Source organism: Pygocentrus nattereri, chromosome 21 (assembly GCF_015220715.1).
Source record: "Pygocentrus nattereri isolate fPygNat1 chromosome 21, fPygNat1.pri, whole genome shotgun sequence".
NCBI lineage: Eukaryota > Metazoa > Chordata > Actinopteri > Characiformes > Serrasalmidae > Pygocentrus > Pygocentrus nattereri.
The window spans coordinates 18,008,328-18,034,940 of record NC_051231.1 but is presented as its reverse complement, the minus strand read 5'-3'; the positions used below and the strand labels follow the sequence as shown (position 1 = coordinate 18,034,940).

The window sequence follows — 26,613 nt, the reverse complement described above, 5'->3', positions numbered from 1 at the left end:
AACCATATCTACAGTCTACAGATATGTGAAAAAGCACTATGGTCAGATGAGTTATCCACCACCATATTCGTCACAAGTACATGAATGCATATGCACATACACCAGGAAAAAAGGACAGGCCTGGATGCTTGAAACCTACAACAAGGGGGTCCAGTGGCTCTGTTTGCAATGGGGGGACATTTTGCTGATATGATCCACTGCAAGTGAATTCAAAGTTATTCTGATTGATCACATTTATCCTGCAATAAATAATTTCTACCCTGATGGGAATCGTCTTTTCCAGGATGACAATACCCCCAAAACAGTGCTCCGCCCTCATTCAAACACCAGCATCTTTGGATGCCCATTCCCCAGTGGAGTTTCAGAGGCTTGCATAAACTATGCTAAGCCATATTGACGCTGTTCTAGCAGCTTGTGGTGGCCCAAAATCTTACACACTTGATTTCTGATTTTTCCTTTAATTTGTCACCTGTCTGTGACTAAAACCTTTTTGTCTGTCCCTTTGTTAATCTTTATAGATTACAGTAATCACATAAGCAAAAGCCTACTTAACAAGTTGAGGCTGTTTTTGAGGAAAATACCTTTCAGCTACAAGACCCTCTACATTTGGGGTAACACAAAAATTGTACCAATTTGATTTCTAACTGAACAACTGATTTTATGTCTTTTATGGTAAGTTATTCTGTTTCGCCGGGGTTTAATGTCAGCAATAATTTCTTAGTATGCCCGCATATATATATATATATATATATATATATATATATATATATATATATATATATATATATATATATATATATATATTATATATATATATATGTATATATATGTATATATACACACACACACACACACACACACACACACACACACACACACACATACACACACACATATATTAACATTGAATATATATATTTTTTAAGATTGTGCCATACATTTTCCAATAAGGAACAGTAGTTTAAAAATGTCACACATTTCACACGACTGATAATTTCATGAGCTGTTGATTGTGCTGTATGGAAAATAATACAGAACACTACCATTGGTTATCTACCTCAGTGCAGTAAAGGGAGCCCTCTAGTGGTTCAAACTGAAAAAAAAAACAATGGATTTTTTTAAAGTACCAATCACTTTATCTCCCACAACTATTAGCCTTTATTCTTCACGTATCAGTAACATACTGAAGTTCCTTAATTCAAATATGTGCATCATTTCCACATGAACTGTACACAAATTACTGTCAAATGCAAGTCAAAACTGTATTTATTTGTAATCTACTCTGTTCATATATAAATGATGTATGCATTTAAATTAAGTAAATTCAGTGTGTCACTTTTTTCAGCACACCCTGTAGAACAGTACTACTTTGAGAATATTGTGGGTCTATGTGACTCTAACTGAAACCTTTTCCATTGGCACAGGCACAGGCTATGTTATTAATCTCTGGGTCTAGAATTACATGATAAGTTGTGTGAAATATCCTAGCTGTGTTTTGACATTAGCTGCTGTAATTTAAATGTGATATTTATTTGCAATGTCATTTCATGAAGCAGGTCCATCCTCGCAACACTTTTTTTTTGTCCTTGATGGCCAGTGAAACTCAGGTTTTAAGCAAGCTAGCCTAGCCTAGGTGTGTTTTGTGAATGTCTTGTTTATTCCTCTTGAGAAAAATGAACACTGAAGAAAAATGTATCTATTGCATGCATGTTTGAATAAAAGATGAAATAATGAATGAAATAGTGTCAGAATGATTCAGTTGGTTGATATTGTTCCCCTTTTAACAAGGGAATGCAAGGCTAAAGAGATATGCCAGAAAAAAGAAAAAAAAGTACCCATCGCTATATCTGCTGTAAACGTGCCTAACTGTATAATACAGCATGGCTGCAATCTCTGGAGCAATATTTTCCAGTTTAAGGACTAGCAAAATACACCTCTATTAATGTATCTTGTAGGCGAGAAGACTTTTTGAAAGTTTTGAAACTAGATTTTTGGGGTGCGCTTTCTATTAGCTTTTTGTAGCCATATGACTGTAGTATCATTACCATAGTGGAGAGAATGGATTACTCAAATTACTTAGCTTATCAGTCATTATCAATAGCTAGCAAGGTAGGTTAGCTGGCTGTCTAGACAATCTATCGCTACCTCAATGTAGCTCATTTTCTCTGATTGAAAGGATAAAATTAATTCTCTGACGTCCAATTTGTGCTAAATAAAGATAAGATTGTTCAATGAGCAAAGTTAGAGTTTCATTAATGCTAACTTTTTTGTATTTATTAGCTTGTAGATCACTGCTTAGGCTAGCTGTTAGGATTGGTTGACACCACAAGGATTCCCAATTGCTGTATAGCTACGTCACGAGAGTCGGTGCTGTGCTGCGATGTTATCATGGGGTGATACAACTCCCTTCCCTGTGATAAAATCCCGTAAAGCACAGCCCCAAGTGGCTTATTGCTTTAGTAATGGTGGCCAACAAACAATTGTGATAAAACACACAATTCTCAGAAATTAACTTATTAATGATAATCGACATAAACAAATGTTTTATCAGGTAATATAGCTTAGTTTATTTAGAGTATGGTATTGCTGCCATGCAAACAAGGACTGCCGAAAGAGGAGAACATTCGGTCGCCCGTTGCTGTATATTGCAGTCATTTGTGATGATTTGTGTGTCATGATTTTTTTTTTTTTTACTTTTGTTGTATAAGAATGAACATTATGACAACATAGCACTGTTTAATGGGAAAAAACATTGGACATATGAGTACTTTTTGGTCACCAAATTATCACAGCGAGTCTTATTTAGCACCAATACAGCAGCGCCACCTCTTCTCATGCTGGGGATGAATCTCAAATCGCTCACCACTCGCTACATAGTGCACTAGCTATGTACTTAAATACTGGATCCCCAAAAGTGCATAATATAGCTAAGAAATAGTAACCACATCAATACTCAATAAATGATGAACAATTTGGATGTAGAGGCTAGAATTTCTGAACTTTTATAGCTAGCACACTATTTAGGGAATATGGAGCCGTTTGGCATTCAGCCTCGGTTTGACGCTACTTGACTGAAACAAGGGCACTTAAAGCGTGTAATTCATTCAAGTGATCATTTTTTAGACTTTAGAGCTAAAGATTATTGCAGTAAAAAGGGTGCTGGAGCCTATCCCAGCGGTCATTGGGCAAAAGGCAGGATAAGAATCAATACAGTATCACAAAATGTAATATTGCGATACTCAAGTGTTTCAATACTTTCTTTCATCCATATTTTTTATGTGCTCCATTTAGCAAGGGTTCCAACAGGACATTATATTCATTCAGTTTTACTTCACTTCCTTATAGTTTACAAGAAAAACAAGTAAACACAAGTAAAGGGAATCAATTAAAATAATTGCAAACAAAAGTATAAATTTATAGTGAGAATAGAAATGTGGACATATAACAATAATGACAAAAAAAACTGAATATCTTACAATATTTTCCTATATCATCTTTTACCACTTTTATTGAAAGCAGAGCTTATATACTGAATATATATTTTTAGATGTTTTATTGAAAAAAAATCAAGATTTCAGGTTGTATATCAACACTGTGAGTGTTTTCTCAAAAATATAATGTCTTATGTCTAAGCAGGGAATTCAGATTTTTTTACAGATATGATTAACACAATAAATGAAGATGTGCTTATAATATTATTATATAGTAACGTGCAGAAAAAAGTAGGAAACTGTACAATATCTCTTTAATGTCTACCACACACTTTTAAAGCCGTTTATTTCTTAATTTTATGGTTTTCTCTGCTACAAGCCTATATTCTTTTGAGCACTAGCGGCCTCTGCTGGGTTCCTGAAGACTCGACAAATGAACTGGTTTTCAACACAGTTGGCAGGAAAGCTTCAAAGCTTCATGAAGTTTCGCCTCTCCGTCACTAGCACGGTTACCTTATTCTCACATGCCGCGGTTCCACATCGTTCCATTCCGTCCGCTAGTAATACTGGAGCCGTTAGCCGCCACTGCGAGTCACCCGGTGAGCTGCTATGATAGATGACGTTGCTAGCAGAGCTCGGATTAGCCCGTTTTCGGCTGATCCGGGATAAGGTTTTATTAAGCGTTCACAGCTGTACTTCGCCTGACTGAGTGAACAAACTGATTCAGCATCAGTGTCACACTGAACCCACCACGACCAGCTGTGAAAGTTTAAATTTTAAAACGAGTTTAAATACGAATTTTATCGCTCGCTCTGGCTTTAAAACGAACGAAGGGCGGAGGTGACGTCGCTTGGTGCGGATGTGACGCAGGCTACATGTTTGTTGATGTTTGTGAGGAGAAGGATCCTGAACCGAATCCCGAGCGACGCTTTTCATACAGGTGTCATTTATATCGGATTCCCGAATAAACGCGACCATTTAGATCAGCGGAGAGGGTTTATATATTTATCCCAGCGCGCCAAATTGGCAGTGAAAAGAGCTGAAAACGACTGAAAGGCTGTTTATTTACCGGGCTCGACCGGCTCGTATCCGCGTTACCAGGTAACCGGAGCTACGATGACGATCTTGCCAAAGAAGAAGTCGAACGCGGCGGGCGTCGCGAGTGAGCGAGCGGAGGACGTGGAACCGCACAACCACGCGCACCAGCACGGGCATTCACACTCGCACGCACTGGGCGTCCGCAGTGGCGCGAGGCCTCGCACCTCACCGCTGCCGTGGTCCTCCTACCAAGCGTCGGAGGACCGGCGGAGCGCCGTCGAGGCCCCCCCTCAGGCCAGTGGTGCGGCAGCGGCAGCAGGAACGGGAGCCCCGTGCGAGGGCATGGGGGAGCTGCCGTGCTGCTCGGGACCCGGGCTGAGCAAACGGAGGCGGCAGACGGTGTGCGCCGGAGGTATAGCGGGCGGAGGAGGAGGCGCCCCGGGCCCGGAAACGGAGGAAGGAGCAGGAGGCAACAACAGCGAGGATGAGTACGAGAACGCGCTTAGACTGCAGACGGTGGACCCGGCGACGGTGGAGCAGGTAAACTAACTGTATAAAGAGAAAAATCTGGAGTCTATACTGAAGGTGAAAAAATCTGGAGTCAGTCAAAGTACTTAAAATCAGAGGTCAGCAATACCGATGGTGAAAATCAGGAGTGTTGAAAATAAGGAGTCAGTAATAATGGTGAAATAATCAGGAATCTGTTGTGAAGATGAAAACCAGTAGTCAGCACTGACGATGAAAATCAAGAGAGCTCAAAACCAGAAGTCAGTACTGGTGCTGAAATTGAGTCACAGCTGATGCTGCAAATTTAGGTGTCAATAACAATGCTGAAAATCAATCTGTAATAATAAAACAAGAATTTTTATTTAAACATTTATAGATGTTGTATCATCAGCATGTCGTATCACGCTTTGATTTTTTATCGTATTGTGTTGTCTAAGTTTGACTTAGTTTTAAAGCAATTGTTTGACCAAAAAAAATCAGGGGAAGACATTTTTGGTATTAGCTTTGTTATTACATATTTTTAAGTTTAAGTAGCCCTATGGTAATTACCCAGCTTGGTAACCAGGAAAACTAGAATCTACAGCCATTTTTATTGGTCTGTTAATACTTATTCCCAACCAAAAACAAAAAATTATTTAGTGCATTTTGTACTATTTCAGTTATTTTTAATAGCACTATATTTTGGTTGTTTTTGGATCCTACATGTATTATTTTACTGCAGTGTACACAAATGTTTATTTTCTCTTAACCCCATGCAGTAGTTTGCATGTGTGTCATCTGTTTGCTGTTGAACATGTAAACAAATGTGTTCCATGTCATGCTGCCAAGATGGAAAATGGGGCCAAATCTTAAACCAGCCAGGCTTTACTGGACTGCTCGATGTGTGAATGGGGTTTATCTATTCAATTGTTTATGTGGCCTCAAACTGGAGTTTGACTAATATGGTTGGTCAATGCCATGATTACAAGAGTTGGAAGGTTAGATTGGAGCTTTTGAAATTAAACTTGATTACTCAGATAAAATGTAGGCTTCACAATAGGATGATAGGACAATAGAACAATAAATAGCCTACGTTATGAACATTTTTTTTAAATCTGTTTTTGATTGTTATTTAGGATTAGAATTTTATTGTTTTCACTGAGGATTTTCATTGATTTATCATGACTGTAGTTTCAATGTTCACAATTTTGGTAGTCTAAATAAACAGTGGTACCAGTAACTGCATCTTTTCATGCAATCATTGTTATGTATAAACAAGATCTGTTATTATGCTTAGAAGGTATTTGATGCTATATGGCTGGAGCTTAATTTATATGAAAAGAAACTGCAACTTAATCTAATTTCAATATCACTTGTGACAGCGCATACTGACCCTTTAAAATGGCAGGTTTATTACATACTAAGGTGTTTAATTGTTCAGTAACTACAGTGACTTCAGTGCAAACTGGTTGAGTTGGTGTTAGGTTATAGAAATATGTAATAAAGCTGGCTTTTTAAGGGGTTAAGATTATGCAATATATAATACTTATATAAATAGTGAAAGATATAAATAATTTTTTGTGTGTTTTGTCTCATAGCAAGAACAGTGGTTTGAGAAGGCGCTAAAGGAAAAGAAAGGATTTGTCATCAAAAGGATGAAAGAGGATGGAGCATGTCTCTTCAGAGCAGTCGGTAAATATGTCCTGTCAATCTGCTGAAATCTGCCAGTGTTATGGTGTTATGGCCCTTTTGTCACAGTGTCTGAATCCGAATATCCTTATATGCAATGTTTTTGTAGCTGATCAAGTATATGGGGACCAAGATATGCATGATGTGGTACGGAAACACTGTATGGATTATTTGGTAAGTCAACACCAAAAGTATGTCGTCTGCACCTTTAACGGCATCTCTTTTATGTCTGTGTAATATGTAGAAATCTGACTGAAAATAAGTCTAATAAAGGAGGACTACACATACTCAAAAATAGTTCATAGTAAAAGGTATTATATAGTGCAAAAAATGACTAGTAACAGAACTCTTTTGGGCTCCACTTTTTTATTTTTATGTATTATTTTGTTTTAGAACCATATACAAAAGGTTTTCAGTAGAACCTTTAGGTTTTCATACATTTGCTTGATTTTAAATGATATTTTCAAGAAATATATTTTTAAATATGTTTTTAAATAATATATTCTCCATAGAACAGGGTTGTCCAATATTATTTACAAAGGTCATAGGCTTTCATTGTAACCAAGCATGAGCACATCTGATTCCTTTTGTTAAAACAGTTAGCCTCTGTCTTCAACAGTCATGTGTGCTCCTGCTTTGTACAAATGAAAACCTGCGGCCACACTGGCTCTTTGCAGGTAAGATTTGACATCCCTGCCGTAGAACCTTCAGGATATATAAAGAACCATGTTTTCCTAATTTTGCTTGCTCCACATTAGTCGGACTGAAATCCATTTGCTTTGAAGTGAGGCTGAGTGGAACATGCAGTCCGCATTACCACTTACCTGTGTTTATCCGTTCAACCTCACTCCACTTCAACCATGTTCTTTGGAAGACGCTCTCCGAGGGCTGTTCCATGATTTTCTTCCTCGCAGACATGTGTCATGAGTTCAATGATGTTCCACATGGTGGGGAGTTTTGGTTGTACTGAGAGGGATTTTGGTTATCGAATGTGTCTTGAAGACACAGATGCATTTACACTGCTATAACATGGCTCAAATGAATCTCGATCAACATCCTGAAGTGGTTTAAATAATCGTATTTGTGTCTGCTTTAAATGCATCTTGGGAGTGTTTACACTTGCATTTTTATTTGCTTTAGCCTTATCCAGATATAATCCTGATGCAAGTGCCCAAGTCTAAACAGGGTTTCATAAAATGTTCTTTAAAGATTAAGTGACCCTTATTAGTCCCACAATGGGGAAATTTCACCTCCACATGTAACCCCTTCCATGAAGTGAAACACCACATACACACTAGTGAGCGCACACACACACACACACTAGGGGCCAGTGAGTCGGGGGAACACTTGACTGCCCCAGACAATAAGGTCCCACTGAGATAGGCTAACCATTCTACCATGGAACTGTATACATGGAATATATACTTAAAAGAACTATACGTGATAGGTTCTCCATAGAACCTTTAGGTTCCCATGTTTTTCATAATTTTGCTTTGTCTAAAATATTTTTCCTTGGTGGGTGTGTGTGTGTGTATGTATGTATGTATGTATGTATGTGTGTGTGTGTGTGTGTGTGTGTGTATGTATATATATATATAAATATATATATATATATATAAACATTGTTACATTCTTTAGAGAACAATTGTATATGTCTTCAGAGAATCACTAATATGAATGATTATGTATTGCAATGTGAACTTTTGTCCATATCACCCAGCCCTAGTAAAAATAATCCTTTTCCAATTATTTAATTTTTTTTCTTTTTGGCATTACTTCAGTTTGAAGTGGCTTCTCTGGCTATTTTTGGTCTGACAATTCAGGCCTGTAAGAATCTTTGAGTTCATGATGAAAGCTTAAAACACAAGTACAAGGTGAAAGAAACTCTAAAAATTGTCTGAATATTGACATTACACTTGCACTAATTTGCTACTGAGGAAGTGCAAAACTTAATCTGTGGAGCTCATGTAGTTCTGTACGAAGGTCTTAGGCATTCATGAAGATATGAAGAATATCAGTAACTTCTAAAGTTTGGTTAGACCATGGTTTGGATAGTGGGCTAGATAGCTTATTGACTGATCTAGTGAAGTTATGAAATGTGTTTTACAGTAAGTTACAGCTAACTTCTAAACAGCCATTTACTGATACAAGTTGTTTATTTTGTACTTTGAACATATGGAATTGTAAAGTAAAATGAAAGGAATAAAGCAAGACTTACCCTTTTTTTGTGAACATCAGAGGAACAAAAGTCTAGCCAGGGCCATTCAAGTAAGTAGGCTTGTAACTGAGGTCGTAATACTTGGCTGCACCATGTACACTTTCGACTGCTAATTTTGAATAACGTTGATATGGTGAGATTTGAGACTTAACTAAAGTTCAAAACAAAAAACCATGCTTGAAACTTGACTGCTGCCTTATAGACTCGACTCTTACCACAGACTTGCATAAAATAATTAGTGAACATCTGTAGTTTTCATTAATATTCATATTTTTGAAAATGGCATTTTGTGTCAAAGTTTTTCCCAGGGTTCTGTGTCCAAACTAAACAAAACACTATGTTATGCATGCACACATTTGAGCAGTTTATGTAATGTCCACCAATCAGTTTGCTCTGGTCCACATGGCTAAGTGTCAAAAACGTGTCTGAAATTGTGATGAGCATGCAGAGGCCTGTCATACAGCAGTGCTTTGTTTTATATGGAATGCTAAGAGTACATTGTAAGTAATTGTGTTCACTGCTAAAAGAATGATCATAACTTATGATGGAATTTGTTTGAACTCATTTCATATGTATTGGAGTTGAGGTCAATCACAGGATGACAGATGTCAGGATTTACTTCTCTGGTTACCCCCAAACATGTTACCGCATGAAAACAGTTTTCAAGTCTGTCTGTTCATGGAGAGCAATTTTCATAAAGATTAGTGCATCTTGCTTTCAGGTGAAAAATGCAGATTACTTCTCCAGTTATGTCACAGAGGACTTCACCACATATATCAACCGCAAGAGGAAGAGCAATTGTCATGGAAACCACATTGAGATGCAGGCCATGGCAGAGATGTATAACAGGCCAGTGGAAGTTTATCAGTATGGCATAGGTATTTACTATTAAAGGCCTAATTTCTTTAACAGTGTGCTTTATTATCAGTGAAAGAAATGCTGATTTCAGTTTCTTTGCCAGAGCCAATCAACACATTTCACAGCATCCATCAGAACAATGATGAGCCTATAAGAGTCAGCTACCATCGAAACATTCATTATAACTCAGTGGTGAACCCTAACAAGGCCACTATTGGAGTAGGGCTGGGGCTTCCCGCCTTCAAACCAGGGGTGAGTACCTGTAATAACAAATTATTTCACTGATCAGATACTGAATACAATGCAAGTGCTATAATTTTGATGCTGTCACGAATTTTAAGAGAAAATTCGAATAACTGATCATATTGACTGATATAATTTTATATAGCCAAAATTAAACAGATGGTGCAGAAGTGGAGCTTTGCAGCATTTTTAGATGTTTTGTTATCAAAATAATTTCTTTTTATTATCTTTTTTTTTTCTCATGATTTTATGTGTTTAAAATGTTATCTTAATGATTTATTGAGGTCCTTAAAAGGCATTCTGGCAACCTTAAAGGCATTGCAGCACTATAGAATATTACATAACAAATAACATATTAAATGCTAGTTTTAAGTTGGAACGGCTCTTTAATATTAAACTGTTTTACCAGCCGTAATATATTTACTGATATATTGGCCAGGCCCTATAATTTACTTCTTAAACAGTTTAAATCAGTTTTATACAAGAATTAAGTCTGGTCTTGGACTAAGTTACAGTGCCAATGGGATTCACCAATGAAAAATCATTTTTAGTGTAGACATTTTATTTGTATTCTGGGTCTGGAAAACTGGCCCTTAAACTCTGAATCAGCATATTTTGTCTTTCACTCCTGTGTTGTTTTTCTCTGCACAGTATGCTGACCAGTCCCTAATGAAGCATGCCATCAAGACTTCTGAAGAGTCCTGGATTGAACAGCAGATGTTGGAGGACAAAAAGAGGGCCACTGACTGGGAGGCCACCAATGAGGCCATTGAAGAACAGGTGGCTCGTGAATCATACCTACAGTGGCTGCAGGACCAAGAGAAAGGCCGACAGGTTTGAGCACTTCTGCTTTTATACATTACTGTCTGTTAAACTTAACAGAAAATTTGTGTGCCTAGATTCTGCCATGGCACAACTGATATTTGTCTTTTATAATGCAGCAGCTGGTGTCACCCAGTACAAATCTTAAAAGAGTTAAATTAAATTAAGAGTACTCTAGCCATTTAACCTGGTCTTAGGTATCTGTTGTTGTACCATTGATTACCACAGACAGTAATCTCAACTTTCCCTATACTCCCTATATAAAAGAAAAGGCAGCCCATTGACTAAAGCACCTATAAAAGGAACCCAATGCAGATACTGAATTCTGTGAATAAAAATACATGACTGTCTTACTAAAGCTGTTTTGCTGAAGTTTTATCTAATTTTCGAACATCAAAACAACACAGCTAAAAGCAGTTCCAGCTTTTTTTCCACTTTCCCTAAGGTTTTCTGGTACCCATGGTGATTGCGCAGAGCCTGTGAAAACTTTGCCCACAAATTTGTTCCCTGTAGAAAACTTGTATTTAAAGATTTAAGAAAGTGCTCTACAAATAGAGGTAAAGGTCTTAAAATTTTTGTCTGTGGTAGTCAAGTACACACAACAGACGAAGCAGTGATTAGACAGAAAAACAGCTTTGTTGTTACTCACGTAAAAACCTCTGTCTTCTTTCTTTAAGCCACGTAAAGCCAGTGCAACCTGCAGTTCAGCTACTGCTGCTACGTCCAGCTGTTTGGAGGATTGGAGCCGTTCTCCACGCCAGCGAAGCTCTGCCTCCTCTCCAGAACACCCTGGCCCTGCACTGCCTGAAAATCCAGCCAAATCACCCTCTTCTGCAGGAGCCACACTCATGCTCCCTAAGCCCCCATCACCTTGTGCTCCAGGTTTGTGGCTGATTCAAATAGCAGTGTTTCTTTGTCATGCTCCTTATGACCTACAGCACAGCTCCGTTTCAACTATTCCCTGATCCAGCCCACCTGATCCAGCTGATGAAGTCTTAATAATCAGTTAATGGGTTGGATCAGGCATGTTGAGTTGATGAATACTTGAAACCTTGGGGTGTTTTCGTAGTACTACAGAACTGACTTTTGTTCTTAAGAAGGAGCGTTCTTGAAAGATACCTTGCAAGAATGAACTAGCAAAAGCACAGGGTTAGAGAAAAGGAGTTTGCGATGTGTTGTGTAATTATATTGCACAATAGCCCACTTCAAATCCAGCTGATTTTGCCAGCATTAACCTACAAATTACTAGCCTGTAAATTCAAGATACTACCCATGGAATCCAAAAACACAACACAAAGGACAAAATAGAATCTGTTTTCCTTTGCTAGAATAAAGCCTTTGCTAGAATAAAGCCAAAGCTTATTTTACTAGTAGTGCATCATAATTAGCCATGACTGTGGTGTCAGCTGTACTTACAGCACTTTACAGCAATAAAATGTGAAAAGTCCTGAAATTGTAATAAATGATTATAACTGTATGAAATTGGTAATTCTGAATAAAGGTAGGAGAAATCAAGAGGAAAAAAGTGCTGCTTCCATTACTGAGCTGATATGCTTTTTGCAGAGGAGGAGATCCAGTAAGGAAGGTGAATATGACGCTACCCGCTTTAGTGTTACTTATCTTTACCTGTGGCTTACAGTTTTTACCATGATTGAGGTAATTAAGGTAATTAAAATATTATTAAGGGACCTAACAGACTGAAATTTCAAAGAGTAAACACACAAGAAATGCCCAAATCAACACAATTACTATGTGCAAAAAACAATTTAATAAATGTAGTAGTGTTAAATGTTACATTTGTATAGAATAACCACCTCCTCAGCATTTCTCTTCAAGTCAACCCACACATGACCATCCTCAGTTTGTATTTCTTAGATACACTAACATTCATGACCCATTTTTTGGTGGATCAAGTCATGAAATTATTTCACTTTGGCAGTTTGTGTAAACTATAACAGTAAAAATCTAGGTTATTTTCATTGCCAAGTTTTGAACCCATGCATGCTCAATATTAGATCAAGAATGCCCCCTTTTTTGGATAGATGGGGTGGATGATTCTGGTTCCATTGACTTACATTAAAAGTGAAGTAGGTCTTTTCCTTCTCCTGTAAGGTTACCATTTTTTTCGACAACAGCGGTATGTAACATAGTTGTATGTGGTTTAGGACGCAGCCCATGTAAGGCTGTTGTTTGCCAAGAGCAGGACTAAAAAAACGGTCTGAAACCAAGTTTAGCAAGAAATGTACACAACGTTGTCAAATTTTCCACTAAATGTAGTTGTTGGATTAATGAATGCTTCTGTCCACCAATTGAACATTGCAATGTGAATGCCTAAAACATTACAAACTTGGTATGCATGATTTAGGCATGCAGTTTGTACGCTAGTTGCTTTACATAAGCTTTCTGTAGTTGTAAGCTACTTTAGTTGCAAACTTTCAAAAGTGGTTATCTTTTTTTTAAAGGTCCTAGCGGACAGGCATGCATTGCACAAGATCGTTCTCCTCCATCTTCTCTTGTATCTCTCTACCCAAGCCTTGGATATCGAACTATAATGCAAGAAATGTCACCTACTGCCTTTGGTAAGGCAATAGAGAATACACCAATGCATCTATCTGATACCCAATGTCAGAGCAATGCAGAATATGTTATTATTCAGTATTATATTTTTTAAGAAAATATTTGATGCGTGACATACACATTAAGCAATGCAGGGTCGCTTACCTGATGAGTGTGTAAAACTAAGGTATGAATTACTTTATAGAAGTTTTAAAGAAGAAGCTTTAAAGAAGATTTGTAATATTCTTACTGCAGTTTTAGGCTTTGGTCATTAAAAAAAGATTTAATGTATTACATTTAGCTGGAGGATACTTGTAAAAGGATTTTTATGTCATCGCTGTACTAGACTCTAATGCAATATTAGTTGCATTGTCAATCATCTGTCTCTGCTTATCATGACACCAGCTTTCTATATATTTGTGTTGTTGTGATCTCTCCTTGTAGGTCTAACAGACTGGGAAGATGATGACATCTTGGCCTCCGTTTTGGCTGTTTCACAACAAGAATACCTAGACAGTATGAAGAAAAACTCAATGCACAGAGAATCTTCTCCAGACAGCAGTTGATGCAAAGGACAGCAGAACTGGCAGAGTGAAATTGTGGAAGAAATGGGAACCTGTTTCCAGCCTCGTTTAGCCAATTTGACACACACAATATACATTTCTTCTCTCTTTTCACCCCTCTCGCTATTACCACTATATCCTGATACTTCCCTGTTTCGTTTCTGCCCCTCTTCCCTCATATTATTAAACCCCATGAGCCTAGTTAGGTGCATGTTCAAATAAACATTATAAAACTACTGTTTGCATAGGCTTGTAATTGTTCATTCTCGTTATATGTAATGGTATTTTGGCTTTCAGTGGAAAAAAATACATAGCAGTTTAAAGTGCTTATAACATTTAAATGCAGTTGCAGTGAGGCAAGATGTATGAGTGAGTCCAGAACATGCTTTAAGCATCACCTTATAAATCGTTTGGGTTTCGTTAATGTATCATACTTAAGTATGATACAAAGCCCTGGCATATAAGACCTTGGAAAGATGGATGCTTTGGGAACATGGTTAAGATCCCTTTTCGAAAATATGTCTTATATTCTAGGTTCTTCAAAGAGCCACCTTTTGCTTTGATTACTGCTTCGCACAATCTTGGCATTCTCTTGAGCTTCGAGAGGTAGTCACCTGAAATGGTCTTCCAACAATCTTGAAGGAGTTCCCAGAGATGCTTAGCACCGGTTGGCACTTTTGCCTTCACTCTGCGGTCCAGCTCACCCCAAACCATCTCGATTGGGTTCAGGTCCAATGACTGTGGAGGCCAGGTCATCTGGCACAGCACCCAGTCATTCTCCTTCTTGGTCAAATAGCCCTTACACAGCCTGGAGGTGTGTTTGGGGTCATTGTCCTGTTGAAAAATGGTGGTCCAACTAAACGCCAACCGGATGGAATAGCATGCCGCTGAAAGATGCTGTGGTAGCCATGCTGGTTCAGTATGCCTTCAAATTTTGAACAAATCCCCAACACTGTCACCAGAAAAGCACCCCCACACCATCACACCTCCTCCTCCGTGCTTCGCGGTGGGAACCAGGCATGTAGAGTCCATCCATTCACCTTTTTGACACGGTGGTTGGGGACCAAAGATCTCAAATTTGGACTCATCAGACCAAAGCACAGATTTCCAATGGTCTGATGTCCATTCCTTGTGTTCTTTAGCCCAAACAAGTCTCTTCTGCTTGTTGCCTGTCATTAGCAGTGGTTTCCTAGCAGTTATTTTACCATGAAGGCCTGATGCACACAGTCTCCTCTTAACAGTTGTTCTGGAGATGTGTCTGCTGGTAGAACTTTGTGTGGCATTGACCTGGTCTGTAATCTGAGCTGCTGTTAACCTGCAGTTGCTGAAGCTGGTGACTCAGATGAACTTATCCTCCACAGCAGAGGTGGCTCTTGGTCTTCCTTTCCTGGGGCGGCCCTCATGTGAGCCAGGTTCTTTGTAGCGCTTGATGATTTTTGCGACTGCACTTGGGGACACTTTCAAAGTTTTCCCAATTTTTCAGACTGACTGACCTTCATTTCTTAAAGTAATGATGGCCACTTGTTTTTCTTTACTTAGCTGCTTTTTTTTTCTTGCCATAATACAAATTCTAACAGTCTATTCAGTTGGACTATCAGCTGTGTATCCACCTGACTTCTGCACAACACAACTGCTGGTCCCAACCCCATTTATAAGGCAAGAAATCCCACTTATTAAACCTGACAGGGCACACCTGTGAAGTGAAAACCATTTCAGGTGACTACCTCTTGAAGCTCAAGAGAATGCCAAGAGTGTGCGAAGCAGTAATCAAAGCAAAATGTGGCTACTTTGAAGAACCTAGAATATAAGATATAATATATCTTATATAATATAACTTTTTTGTTAAGTATATAATTCCACATGTGTTGCAAGGCAATTACAAGGCAGCATTAATCACAGAAGCACGTTTGCAAGTTGCAACATCTTTAAAATTAGGAATGGTATGCACTATTATAAATTATAATTTGTACACATATTATAGAACATTTTATACATAATATGCAAAGTAAGTATAAATGAAAAAAAAATGAAAAAGAAAACATGTTTCTCCTGATGCTTTTCCAAATCGAAAAAGGTATCGAAATAACTTTTTTACAAAAGAATTCGTAATATAGTGTGCAAACCACTCTGGAATGGATTAATATGCAAAGACATTTACAGCTTTGAAACGAATGCAAGACATTTACAAGCAATTTTAAAAGAAACGTAAGTAGTGAGTATATTTTCAGAAGGAAATGGACTTTTATTCTGTATTCATTCTCCAGGATGTGGTTTAGCGGCACGGCTTGTTTTTGCCGAAAAGGGTTAAGGAGATGATTTCAATTTGGGCCGGTCCAGTTGATATTTTCTGTCCTGAGTTATACAAACGAGTGATTTACAAACAGAACCAGTTAGTAGCAGAAAGAGTTAAGCATCTGTGTAAATAATGTTGCGGTGTTATATCCGGAAAGCTTGTCAGGATTAGCTAAAGATCGGTAGAAACTGAAGCTACAGTAGCTAGGTTAGGTAACTAACAGGGTTCAGCATTTTCTAAAACCTATGGTTTTTTGTAACGTAGACCAACCACAGATTTTCTGGACTAAAGAAAACCCCGTTGTCTATTGAAGCCTGACCAGAGATGTTTTGGGCTGAAGACCAGCAGTGTTAGCTAGGTTAACATTCCCGAAAAGCTTTAATCTGCCTTTCAGTGCTTTGTTTATAACTCGGGATAGATTCATATGTTCACATCTATGCAGATTCGTCTACATCCAAGTTATTTGAGAAAACCTCGCTAATTGCCTGGCTACCTCGCTAAAGGTAACTCTTACTTGCGCTCATTTACCTTTTTGATCCTTACAGCTTTCTCTTTCGTTTTTCAGCGATTATCTCTTTCTGTTTTTACGTAGTAACTCGCTTGTTATGTTGACATGCATAACATGGACAAAGGGGATCAGGAGAGACAAACGATGGACGAAAAACTAGATTCATTCATCTCTACACAGCCTGCTCAGACTGGTAATAGACATAGCTTTGAATATCTATTGCCATGTTTTGTTCAAGTACTATCTAAGGTTACGTTAGAATCTGATTTAGAATATAGCCTTATAAAACACATATTTGTTTAGGCTAGCATATGGCTAATGTGTTTGGTCTCTTTTTCATCTGTAGTTTGCAATTAAGCTGCAATAAAATCAGAGTAGAAATCATTGTGTCAGTGTTCTCTTGTTGTGTTCTTCCAGATTTGCAGGTTTCAAGTGATGTCATCCCATCAGAAAATGATGCTGACCCTATTGTAGAGGATATTTTTCCTGATGAGGGAGGGGACAGGACAGTTCAGAATCTAAATGGACACACTGAGGTTCATTTGGGGGACATTACTTCAGAAGATGCAACACAATTGCAAGCAGTTCCTTTGGACATTCAAAAGGAAGAGATTACAGATTTTGACAAATCTGTCAGTGCTGGCATGTCAGAGACAGATTCTGGTAAAGTGTCTGAAGACTCTGCTCTAGTTGACAACGGCCACGATGACTCTGGTGAGTTTGTAGTGGCCATGTTAGCTCGGGGGAAGCTGGAGGAACAGGGGATGGGTTTAAAGGGCACGTCCTCACCCCTCTCTGAAACAGGCACTGCCCTTGGGGCTTCATCTCACCGTGATGAAGATGTAACCACAGAGAACTGGCGGCAGCACCGTAAGCATGTGTTTGTGCTTAGTGAAGCAGGAAAACCGATCTATTCTCGCTACGGCAGTGAGGAGGCTCTGTCTTCCACTATGGGAGTCATGATGGCTCTGGTGTCCTTCGTTCAGAGTGGAGACAATGTAATTCGTTCTGTTTACTCAGGTAAGTTTTTCATTATGTGATTTAAGAATCAGAAAAATATTTTATTCACCAGTTCTGTCAGGGATGGGACTACAGCTAACAATTATTTCTTTATTTAATCTATCTGTCAACTCTTATTTAATCAATCAAGTAGTCAGACTTTTGTGCCTGCTTTGGTTCCTCTCCTCTTTGCTATGGCCATCATGCAAAGTTCTGTCTGTGCAACAAGTTATTTCTTTTTTTTATGTTGCAGTGAAAAAGTAGAAGCTATATTTCCCTCTGCACTGTTAGACTGACTGCAGGTATGATACTTACAGAATTGAATAGGGATTTCAGTATTTCAATACTGTGAGTTCGAACAGCTAAAAGGGGTGCTCGAGTACTTGTGCACAGTCTTAGTAACAATAAGGGCTTGTAACAATACGCTCAGCCTACAATTTGACTTATTTCATAGTGCTGAGTTCACAATTTTTTTTTTAACAAAACTTGAAGAAAACTGGTATCTGTAATCATGTTCCAAAGTTTACTTACAACTCTAGATCTGGGAAGCAGGAGGAGTGCTGGAGTTCTTTATTGTTGCTGATCGTTTGCAAACGTGTCCAATGAAAGAAATTGCATGAGATGGCATAATCAGAGTATCCATTCTTGATGATGCGTTGTGACAGTTTTCCATTATATTACTTTGTCATGAGATAGCTGAAGGTTTATATGCATCTTTATCAGTGTTATTTGTTTTTTTTTTCTTTTGATAAAATGCTTATTTTCTTTTTCCTCTTTCTCTATGTAGATGAGCACACGGTGGTGTTTATGCAGCAGGGCCCACTGGTGCTGGTTTCCGTCTCCAGCAGCCGTCAGTCTGAGCAGCAGCTGCGGGATGAGCTGCTTTACGTGTATAACCAGATTGTTAGCATGCTGACACAGGCTAGTATCACGCGCATATTTGAGCACAAGAAGAATTACGATTTGCGGCGCCTGTTGGCTGGCTCAGAGAAGATTCTGGACGGCCTGCTGAACCTAGTGGACTCAGACCCAAGCTTTTTGCTCTCAGCCATCCACTGCCTGCCGATTTCTTCTTCTTTCAGGGACTCTCTCAGCCAGATTCTGCAGAAGGCCATCACTCCAAACCTGGTTTTCTCCATCCTCATAGCTAAAAACCAGCTGCTGACTATCGTCCAGGAGAAAATGGTCATTGAAGATGCCCGGCTTGACCCTGCTGACCTCCATCTCCTACTCAACCTCATTGGCGCCTCGTCGGCCTTCCAGGCTGGAGAAATCTGGACCCCGATCTGTCTCCCTAGCTTCAACCCGGACTGTTACTTTTACGCTTATATTTCATATCTGGACCCACCCGACTGCACTGTCTGCCTGCTGCTGCTGTCCACGGACAAAGAGGCATTTTACGCTGTGGCAGAGTGTAAAAGAAAGATAGAGGAGGCCATGCTGGCCCAGAATGCTTTGAGCTCCATAGCCAAAGCCCAGTCCTACAGCGTCAGCCAGGTGGGGGTGTCTGATCTAAGGCATTTTATGTACAAACCCTTTGATGTCCCGGACAACCACCGCCAGCTAACACAGTTCACCAGGTAAACCCAACAGGTTGCATTTAATGACATAACAATGCATTTTTGAAAGTATTGTATTGTATTATATACAACAAAGCCTATTATTAACTCAGAATATTAGTAATAATGGTATAAGCAGAAGTACTATCACTACTAAGAAAATTAATTAAGTGAAGATAATAACAATAATGCAAACTCAAGGAAGAGTTAAATGTGCAATGTAAGTAAATTAATACAACAAAAATTGAGGAATGATGTATTGCTAATTATTCACTTTTCAGCTCAGGGTGTCTTCAAATCTGTTCCTGGAGGGCTGTTGTCTAGCGATGTTTGGTTATTTGCTTGCCTTGCTCAGACACATCTGTCTGAACACTTCTGTCAATTACTAGGTTTAGTGCATGTTTTTTCTTTGAGTAGGACAATTACCAAACTGGCCTCCAGGATTACAAAGAACCTTTCAGTGGATGGTTCTTTAAAGAGCTGTTTTTATAAATGAAATGTTGACAGCTATGTGAATATTTCGTAACTGACTTTTTCAGCAGCAGCTGACCATGTCCTGATGTAGAGCTCAGCTAATCTTCACAGTGTCACATGAATTTTACAGAAATATGAAAAAATTGAAGGCACATGACTTCTTCATTTAGTCTGTTTATGCCATCAAAGACCAAGATGACAGTTTGAAATCATTTTTATTAGGAGCATTCTTTCTGTCATGTGATTAATCTGACTCAGCTATACCTCTTGTCCAAGGAGCCTCCCTCAGGATATGCTCAAAGTAATAATTTGTTAAGAAAAAATGTATACAGGGTTTCCCCTTTCCCTTTAGGCACAGTGTTGTCAGTCAGCCAAGACTTGTTTGGTAACGGAAGTTTTCTTTTTTTATTTTTTTTGTAGCACATTAGCTACTAGGCTAATGCAGCTAACAAGTAATGGAAGAGTACACCCCATCAATCAGAATTCCTCAATGCTTAAATCACATGCTCAAACTGCATTAGGTACTCTAAAATAGACTTGCTTATGTTCCTTCTAACTCTTTCAGTATAATATAATGTCATCTGTAAAACTAAATAACAGTAAGCAATCTACAAACAAGATCACAATGAAAAATGCAGAAGTACCCAAGTCTATGATTTAGGTAAAAGGACTATAGTAAAAAAAAAAAAAAAAAAAAAAAAAATACTCTTAAAAAGGATATCTTTTGATTGAGGGTCAGAGGTACACATCCATGACACTGAGCGTACATAGTGGTTTATACTAGAACTGCATACCTCACTATTAAAAAAAAGTCCAATCATCTAGAGCACCCAAACGCATTTACATGTTTGATTTCCTTTACAAGAATTTAAGAGGCATTGTTGGAATCTCTACTTAATAAAAAAAAACCTGTAAATTTTCACTTTAGTAGTCAAAACTGAACACCCAATCAGATAATTGCTTTAAGTAGGAGTGGGACTTGTTTTCATACCAGGAGTTTCATATGCAGACCAGCTCACAGCAGACTTGATGCACACTCAGAAAGAAAGTGCTGAAGTCCTTTAGTGTCATAACATCAGGCTATATGCTATTCTTAACAGTAGTGCAGTCTTCACCCTACCTATTCCAACTCATCCAGCCTAATACAAAACAATAGCAATTAATCAGAAAGCTGGATTTATATTAACACAACCAACACTGCAGCACCTTCACTGCAGCACCTTCACTACAACACATGCGATCGCTCAGCACAAACATAACTTATGCCTTGATAAGAAGGCAAAACATGTACACAGTTTAAAAAAAAAAAAAAAAAGGTTACTGCTATAGCGGGCAGAGCCAATAAAGACAATATGAAAGTTACACAGCTGATATGTGAAGACAATGAAAAGCAACACAGCAATTTTAAAAACAGGAACCTAATAATTGTAGGCAAAAGCATATTGCAACAGCCATGTTTTTGTTCCATTTATGTCTTACCTATAATGACTTGATGCAGTGAAGTAATGTTAGATATTTGATTTGATATTGTCTCAAAGCTCATGCCAGCTTTTGTAGTAAAAGAGCACCAAATGCACAGAAAACCGACAACATTGGTAGAAATGGGTAGAAATACACTTTAATGACAGGTATACTTTAATCATCAGTTAATCTTTTAATAGCAACAAGCTTAATTTAATTCAAAATTAAACTCTGTAGAGCTCTGCCTGTTAGGTTAATTGGATAATATTGTGGTCAGATTCACACAGTTGTGCTAATCTCTTGAGGCTGAAGTTAGCTTCTTATTGAAATTTTCATTTCACCTTAAAAAAAACCTGTAGTTGCATGCTAAAATTCATTCGAGCATCTGAATGGAACTGCTACATAATTTAAGCCTGAACAGGATATTAAGCCTCAATTACAGTCAGCAGATTCGGGCTGTATTGCTTAAGATCAGGCTGCTGGTGCTATATTACTTTAGATATACACTAGGATGTAACGTTTATAGCTTCTTTGAGCTTTCTTGTGTTTAACTGTGTGAGTTAAGTCCTAAGCTCATAGTAACTGGCCCAAAACACTGCCAGCCCACCAGGAAATCTCCTGACTCTGCTGTTCATGCTCTCTGGCACTGAGTAGGGCCATAGATGCATTTTTTTTCCCAGACCCATCGTCTGGATTAAGTGCTGACTTGACATTGTCACCTTCTTTGGATTTGATTATCTCACTTGTTTACTTTTTTCTTCCTTTTCCCGTTTGGTCACTGCTGAGGCCTCTAAGCTGTGAAAAAAGCCAATCACAAGTTTACTCTGCCCCTGCCCCCTCACCTGTTTTACATCCAGTAGGATTCTGATTTGTGCTTCATTAAGTGACTATAATTGCCTTATTAAAAATGTAATTAAATTGATTTAAAGTAATGTTTTAAAAATGTAGTGAGTAAAAGTAAAAAGTATGTGCCAGAAATACTCAAGTACAGATACCAAAAAAAAAAAAAAGACAAAATTACTTACCACCTCTGTAAAAAAAAAAAATGGTACTTATAAAACAAGAAAACTGAAGATGTACAGAAAACTGTTTTAAATTTGATTTAAACTATCACTTTAAACCCGTGGAAATCTCTCTAGGGGACACTATAGAGCGGGCATGTGAAACTGGGAACTTTCTGGGCTAAAATGCTGTGAGGTTTAGTGTTTACCGTCATGTAACACTGAGTTCAGTTCGTGAAGGCCTGGCTCATTAACTGTTGGGCTGAATCAGGTGTGGTTCATAAGACAGCATGCTGACATCTGCAGTGTTTGGCTTATGAGGACTGGAGCTTGACGCATGCTACAGAGATATAGAGAAACAGCAACCCCTATATAAATCCCTGGTTAATTTCTGTAGGACAGCTGTATACAAATAAAATGTAATTTAACTGAGTGTGTGCGTGCGTGTGTGTGTGTGTGTGTGTGTGTGTGTGTGTGTGTGTGTGTGTGTGCATGTGCTTGTTTGTTTCTGTTTTCTGTTTTCTGTTTTGTTCAGCCCAGAGATGGAGGCCCCATATAGTAGTGATGAGGAGAAACTGAGGCTGCTGGACTTGTACAGAGATTTACACAGCCGAATACACAGTACCTCACGCCCACTCAAACTCATCTACCATGTCGCTGAGAGAGAGACGCTGCTAGCTTGGGTGAGGGGTTACTGTCATGCGGGGCTGCAACTACATTCTGCCTGCGTGATTAATCTGTTCACTATTTAATTTTTAAATTAACTGGCCAGTCTAAGTGTAGTTTGTCTTCTGTGCCTATAAATGTGGCATTCAGCCCCACCCTTGATCTGCACTGCCGATCAGCTGATTGTGCTGAAAGGCAGTCTGCAATCCATATCGGCCCATCTCTGATCAGGTGTGCTGGGAACTTCTGAAACACTAAAATGGGCAAAGCAGGACCTCCAGGATCAGGTCTGTGAAAGCCAAAGATCTATAGTAAGGTCAGGAAATTCTGGTTGTGAAGGGCTGGATTGTTCCACAGTTTGCTGAGTTTTTAAAAATTATTTATTTATTTATTTTTGCTTAAACACACCTCAGTAAGCTCAGTTAACTACCTGGTTTATAGCTGTTGTGTTAGAGCAGTGACATCAGCAAACTATGTGGGACCCCAGCTGTCAGTTTCCGGCTGCTGTTGTATGACACTAATTCTGCAATTTCCTTAGGCATTTAAAAAAGTTATTATTAAAAATTATAATAAAATAAATTATAATATTAACATGGTGTCTACATGTATCTGTAAATTTCAAACAAATTAAGACTAAGGAAAAACAGTCTTGTAATGTAATATAATTACAGTGCAACTGAATGGTTGGCAGCCCTTTTGATGAAATGCCTAGTTTTCAGTTTTTATAAAGTAATTTGTGTAATCTCTTTCCTGCAGGTTACAAGCAAGTTTGAGTTGTATACATGCTTCAGTCCGCTTGTGACAAAGGCCTGCGCTATTAATGCCATCACAAAGTTGCTGCGGTGGGTAAAGAAGGAGGAGGACCGGCTGTTTATTCGGTACCCACCAAAATATTCTACCACCCCCAACCCCAAAAGCTCCAGAGGTAAGAGCAGTCAGGTGGACTCTGCAGATAACGGCTCCCTGCCTGTCCTCTAAGGAGCAGCATGGTCCTGTCTTACTCCAGTGACCTCTACTGACCCCATTCACCCAACCACCCCTACTGACCCCTAACACTGTCTGCGTTTCAGATACACAGAGACTGTCGTGAACGTCATGGATCTGACCGCGGTACTATGCCCAAATCCACGGCAGCACTGTGGAAGACTAGCATCTTTCAATTCAGTAACCAGAACTCAAATGCTCAGTTTGTGAAAAGAATACTTCAGTATCTTTCTTCCTAATCTACTGAATTATACAGATTTACAGGTTATTAATGCTTTTGATCAAAAGAATTCATGAAAGTGTTCTACAAACATGTTTTACATAAACATTTACAGACAGGATTCACTAACTGCCTATTAACTTTGTTTTCTAAATATAGAATGCAGACTAAATACACATGAAAAAGCTATTAAAATGATCATTGACCATGCGCAGATAGAGATTAGGCTGAAACTGGTGTATTCTTTTAATGTTTAGGATATTATTGTCATTAAATTAGACGTAGTTCAAAATATTTCAGTGAGCTCAAGAAAGAATGAGGTGTTGATAGACTGGATTTTGTACATGGATTTGTTTTGTTGAAATCATAATCCAAACACTTTTATATATAGCTCAAACTCTAGCAAAACTAGAGAGGCTATTTAACATTCTTCTTACTAATTCAAATCATGGTGTACCCCTAAAGTACTGTGGCACAGTGCATCAAAGAGGTGTATTTGAATTTCAAAATAATTTTGATTGAATTACTGCCCCAATCTAAACTCGGTGAGTTTAAGGCTGAACTATACCTGAAAATTCCAAAAATTTCTAGACACCTGCTCATTCAACTGTTCTTCTGAAATCAAGGGTATTAATTGGAAGTTTGTCCACATGGTCTGCAGTAACAGCCTCTGCTCTACTGAGGAGGCTTTACATTAGATGTTGGGATTTGATTGCATTCATACAAATCCATACAAAGATTAGTGAGATCGGGGAGGTACGGATGTTGCATGTTCTTGATCCCAAATGCCACTCCAACTCATCCAGATGGTTCTCAGCCCTACAAAGAATGCATTTCTGCTTCTCTACAGCTGAAAGCTGGTAGTTTTGTAGTCCTCAAGCAGATGCTTGTCATTGAGCGCATGGCCTTAGGCTCATGAATGACTGATGCAGAGACTCCCATTCTGTTGGCAGTGCTCCAATTGTGGAGATTATGTGTGCAATTGAATGCCTATCATGTGGCTGCACCTTAAAGTTGCTGAATGCACTAATTAAAAGAAGTATCTGGATATTTTTGGACATGCAGTGTATTTGTTCACAAACATTGTCCACATGCATCGTTTTCTTACATAAAGGAGAGTTTGATGCAAGAGCCTACTGTTGGAAATAATGATTCCATCTGGTCACATTGTTCATATATGACCAGATACGACCACTATTTCATAAGATTGCCCAAATTTGTGCTCCCATTTCCAAACCAAAGACCTTCTCTTGTAGCATAAATGAGTAAAAATTGATCCTTTGCAACTGTAGCTAGAACTTGCTTACAGATAAAAAGTATTTAGTTACAACTACCTTGGTACTTGTCATTAAGTACCGTATTTGTTCTTGAAATGTTTTGTTTCATTTTTTTTTCTTCTACTGTGCAACTGAAACGGGTCTGATGAGTTTGATAACTGCTTATTCCAGTTTAAACTGAAAAATAACTTATGGTTTTATGATATCAAGTGTATTTAATTTTCTTTTTGACTTCTTGTCACTTCATCTCAGTCTTATGGTGTGTTTTGCTAGTGTAAATTGCTAGCAATAGTGCATTCTGTTATTTACCACAGTTACATTACACTTCTGGCATGTACAAACAGACAAAACACGTTTATAACATTAAATACTTCAAGCCATAATGACGAGTGGCTGAAAGAGTATTTTTTTTTTTGTGCTTGACCAACGTTGACTGGAGACGTTACATGAAAAAGATAAACCATGGAAACAGTAATGCAGAATACGTGTTCTCAATGTTTTCTCTTCTGGAACCTCTGGGTCTGTTCTCAACACTTCAGTTGAGAAGATTGGTGCTGTAATAAATCTTTAGGTTGCTCAATTTCTGTGAGGTGTCATTTGTGCATTGTGTGCTTTTTAAAACATTTTTTATGTGATCGCTTTTGCTGTGGAATATTATGATTTTAAATTCAGTTAATTACAATTAGCCAAAGATAAATAGAGGATATTTTCTATATATGTTTAAGTTGAGTTTTTTTCCCCCAAATTAAAAAACCTGTGATATGTCACTGCTATATTTAGGATGGGTAAATGTCTAAGTCAAGGACCACTATTTAATTTCTAGTCAAAATGGTCATTAAATAAAAGTTCTTCATTTTTCAGGAGATATTTCCAAATCTGACACTCAAAAAATGTTTAAAGATATAGAGAAAAAGTAGGATTAACAACTGTGCAATACCTGGTAGACCACATTCCAGAACAGAAGTAACGTGTACTCAACACTTACTTTAAATTAAAAATAAAAAAAACTACAGGCATTTCTGTGCATCCTTCCACTGTCAGAGGACAACATTATGGGTCTGAAAAGATATGTAGCTGTAAATAAACTGAGAAAAGGAAACAAAAAAGCTGCTGGTGTTCTCAGAACAGACTGACCACCCGCTGACCTCTAGACTCAACATCACTGAATGTGTTTGGGATTACTTGAATCATGAGAAGCAGAAAATGCAACTAACCTCTAAGACTGAACTCTGGAGGAAAAATACCCCTGCAGATTTATTTGAATAAA

The 26,613-nt window shown here is 38.3% G+C and overlaps 2 protein-coding genes across 5 annotated transcripts; both read left to right on the top strand.

Annotated features, from left to right (window-relative positions):
* The first annotated feature begins 4,245 nt into the window (after positions 1 to 4,245).
* otud5b (OTU deubiquitinase 5b) lies at positions 4,246 to 14,141 on the top strand. 2 transcript variants are annotated; one of them, XM_017725170.2, is made up of 9 exons: positions 4,246 to 5,009; positions 6,554 to 6,647; positions 6,754 to 6,818; positions 9,584 to 9,740; positions 9,824 to 9,972; positions 10,615 to 10,797; positions 11,463 to 11,667; positions 13,248 to 13,364; positions 13,786 to 14,141. In XM_017725170.2, exons 1-9 carry the CDS (start codon positions 4,548 to 4,550, stop codon positions 13,905 to 13,907), a joined length of 1,554 nt encoding a protein of 517 aa, XP_017580659.1. In that variant the 5' UTR covers positions 4,246 to 4,547; the 3' UTR covers positions 13,908 to 14,141. The 2 variants fall into 2 exon arrangements, with proteins under 2 accessions (XP_017580659.1, XP_017580660.1); XM_017725171.2 differs by lacking the exon at positions 13,248 to 13,364.
* A 1,827-nt stretch (positions 14,142 to 15,968) lies between these two features.
* Positions 15,969 to 25,926, top strand: mon1bb (MON1 secretory trafficking family member Bb). 3 transcript variants are annotated; one of them, XM_017725168.2, is made up of 7 exons: positions 15,973 to 16,700; positions 16,790 to 16,898; positions 17,123 to 17,725; positions 18,492 to 19,284; positions 22,735 to 22,882; positions 23,622 to 23,790; positions 23,936 to 25,926. In XM_017725168.2, the coding sequence occupies exons 2-7, from the start codon at positions 16,811 to 16,813 to the stop codon at positions 23,953 to 23,955; spliced, it is 1,821 nt and encodes a 606-aa protein (XP_017580657.1). In that variant the 5' UTR covers positions 15,973 to 16,700; positions 16,790 to 16,810; the 3' UTR covers positions 23,956 to 25,926. The 3 variants fall into 3 exon arrangements, 2 of the variants coding, with proteins under 2 accessions (XP_017580655.1, XP_017580657.1); XR_001859218.2 differs by lacking the exon at positions 23,936 to 25,926 and having other exon boundaries at positions 15,969 to 16,700; positions 22,735 to 23,152; positions 23,622 to 23,724; XM_017725166.2 differs by having other exon boundaries at positions 15,970 to 16,700; positions 23,622 to 25,926.
* Positions 25,927 to 26,613: the final 687 nt, after the last annotated feature.

Excerpts from the sequence above, each read along its gene's own strand:
- otud5b (XM_017725170.2), top strand. The coding sequence starts at position 4,548 with ATGACGATCTTGCCAAAGAAGAAGTCGAACGCGGCGGGCGTCGCGAGT. Across the intron at positions 6,648-6,753 it reads ATGTCTCTTCAGAGCAGTCG|CTGATCAAGTATATGGGGAC; the intron begins GTAAATATGTCC and ends ATGTTTTTGTAG. Across the intron at positions 9,973-10,614 it reads TTCCCGCCTTCAAACCAGGG|TATGCTGACCAGTCCCTAAT; the intron begins GTGAGTACCTGT and ends TTCTCTGCACAG.
- mon1bb (XM_017725166.2), top strand. The coding sequence starts at position 16,811 with ATGCATAACATGGACAAAGGGGATCAGGAGAGACAAACGATGGACGAA. Across the intron at positions 17,726-18,491 it reads AATTCGTTCTGTTTACTCAG|ATGAGCACACGGTGGTGTTT; the intron begins GTAAGTTTTTCA and ends TTCTCTATGTAG. Across the intron at positions 19,285-22,734 it reads CAGCTAACACAGTTCACCAG|CCCAGAGATGGAGGCCCCAT; the intron begins GTAAACCCAACA and ends TGTTTTGTTCAG.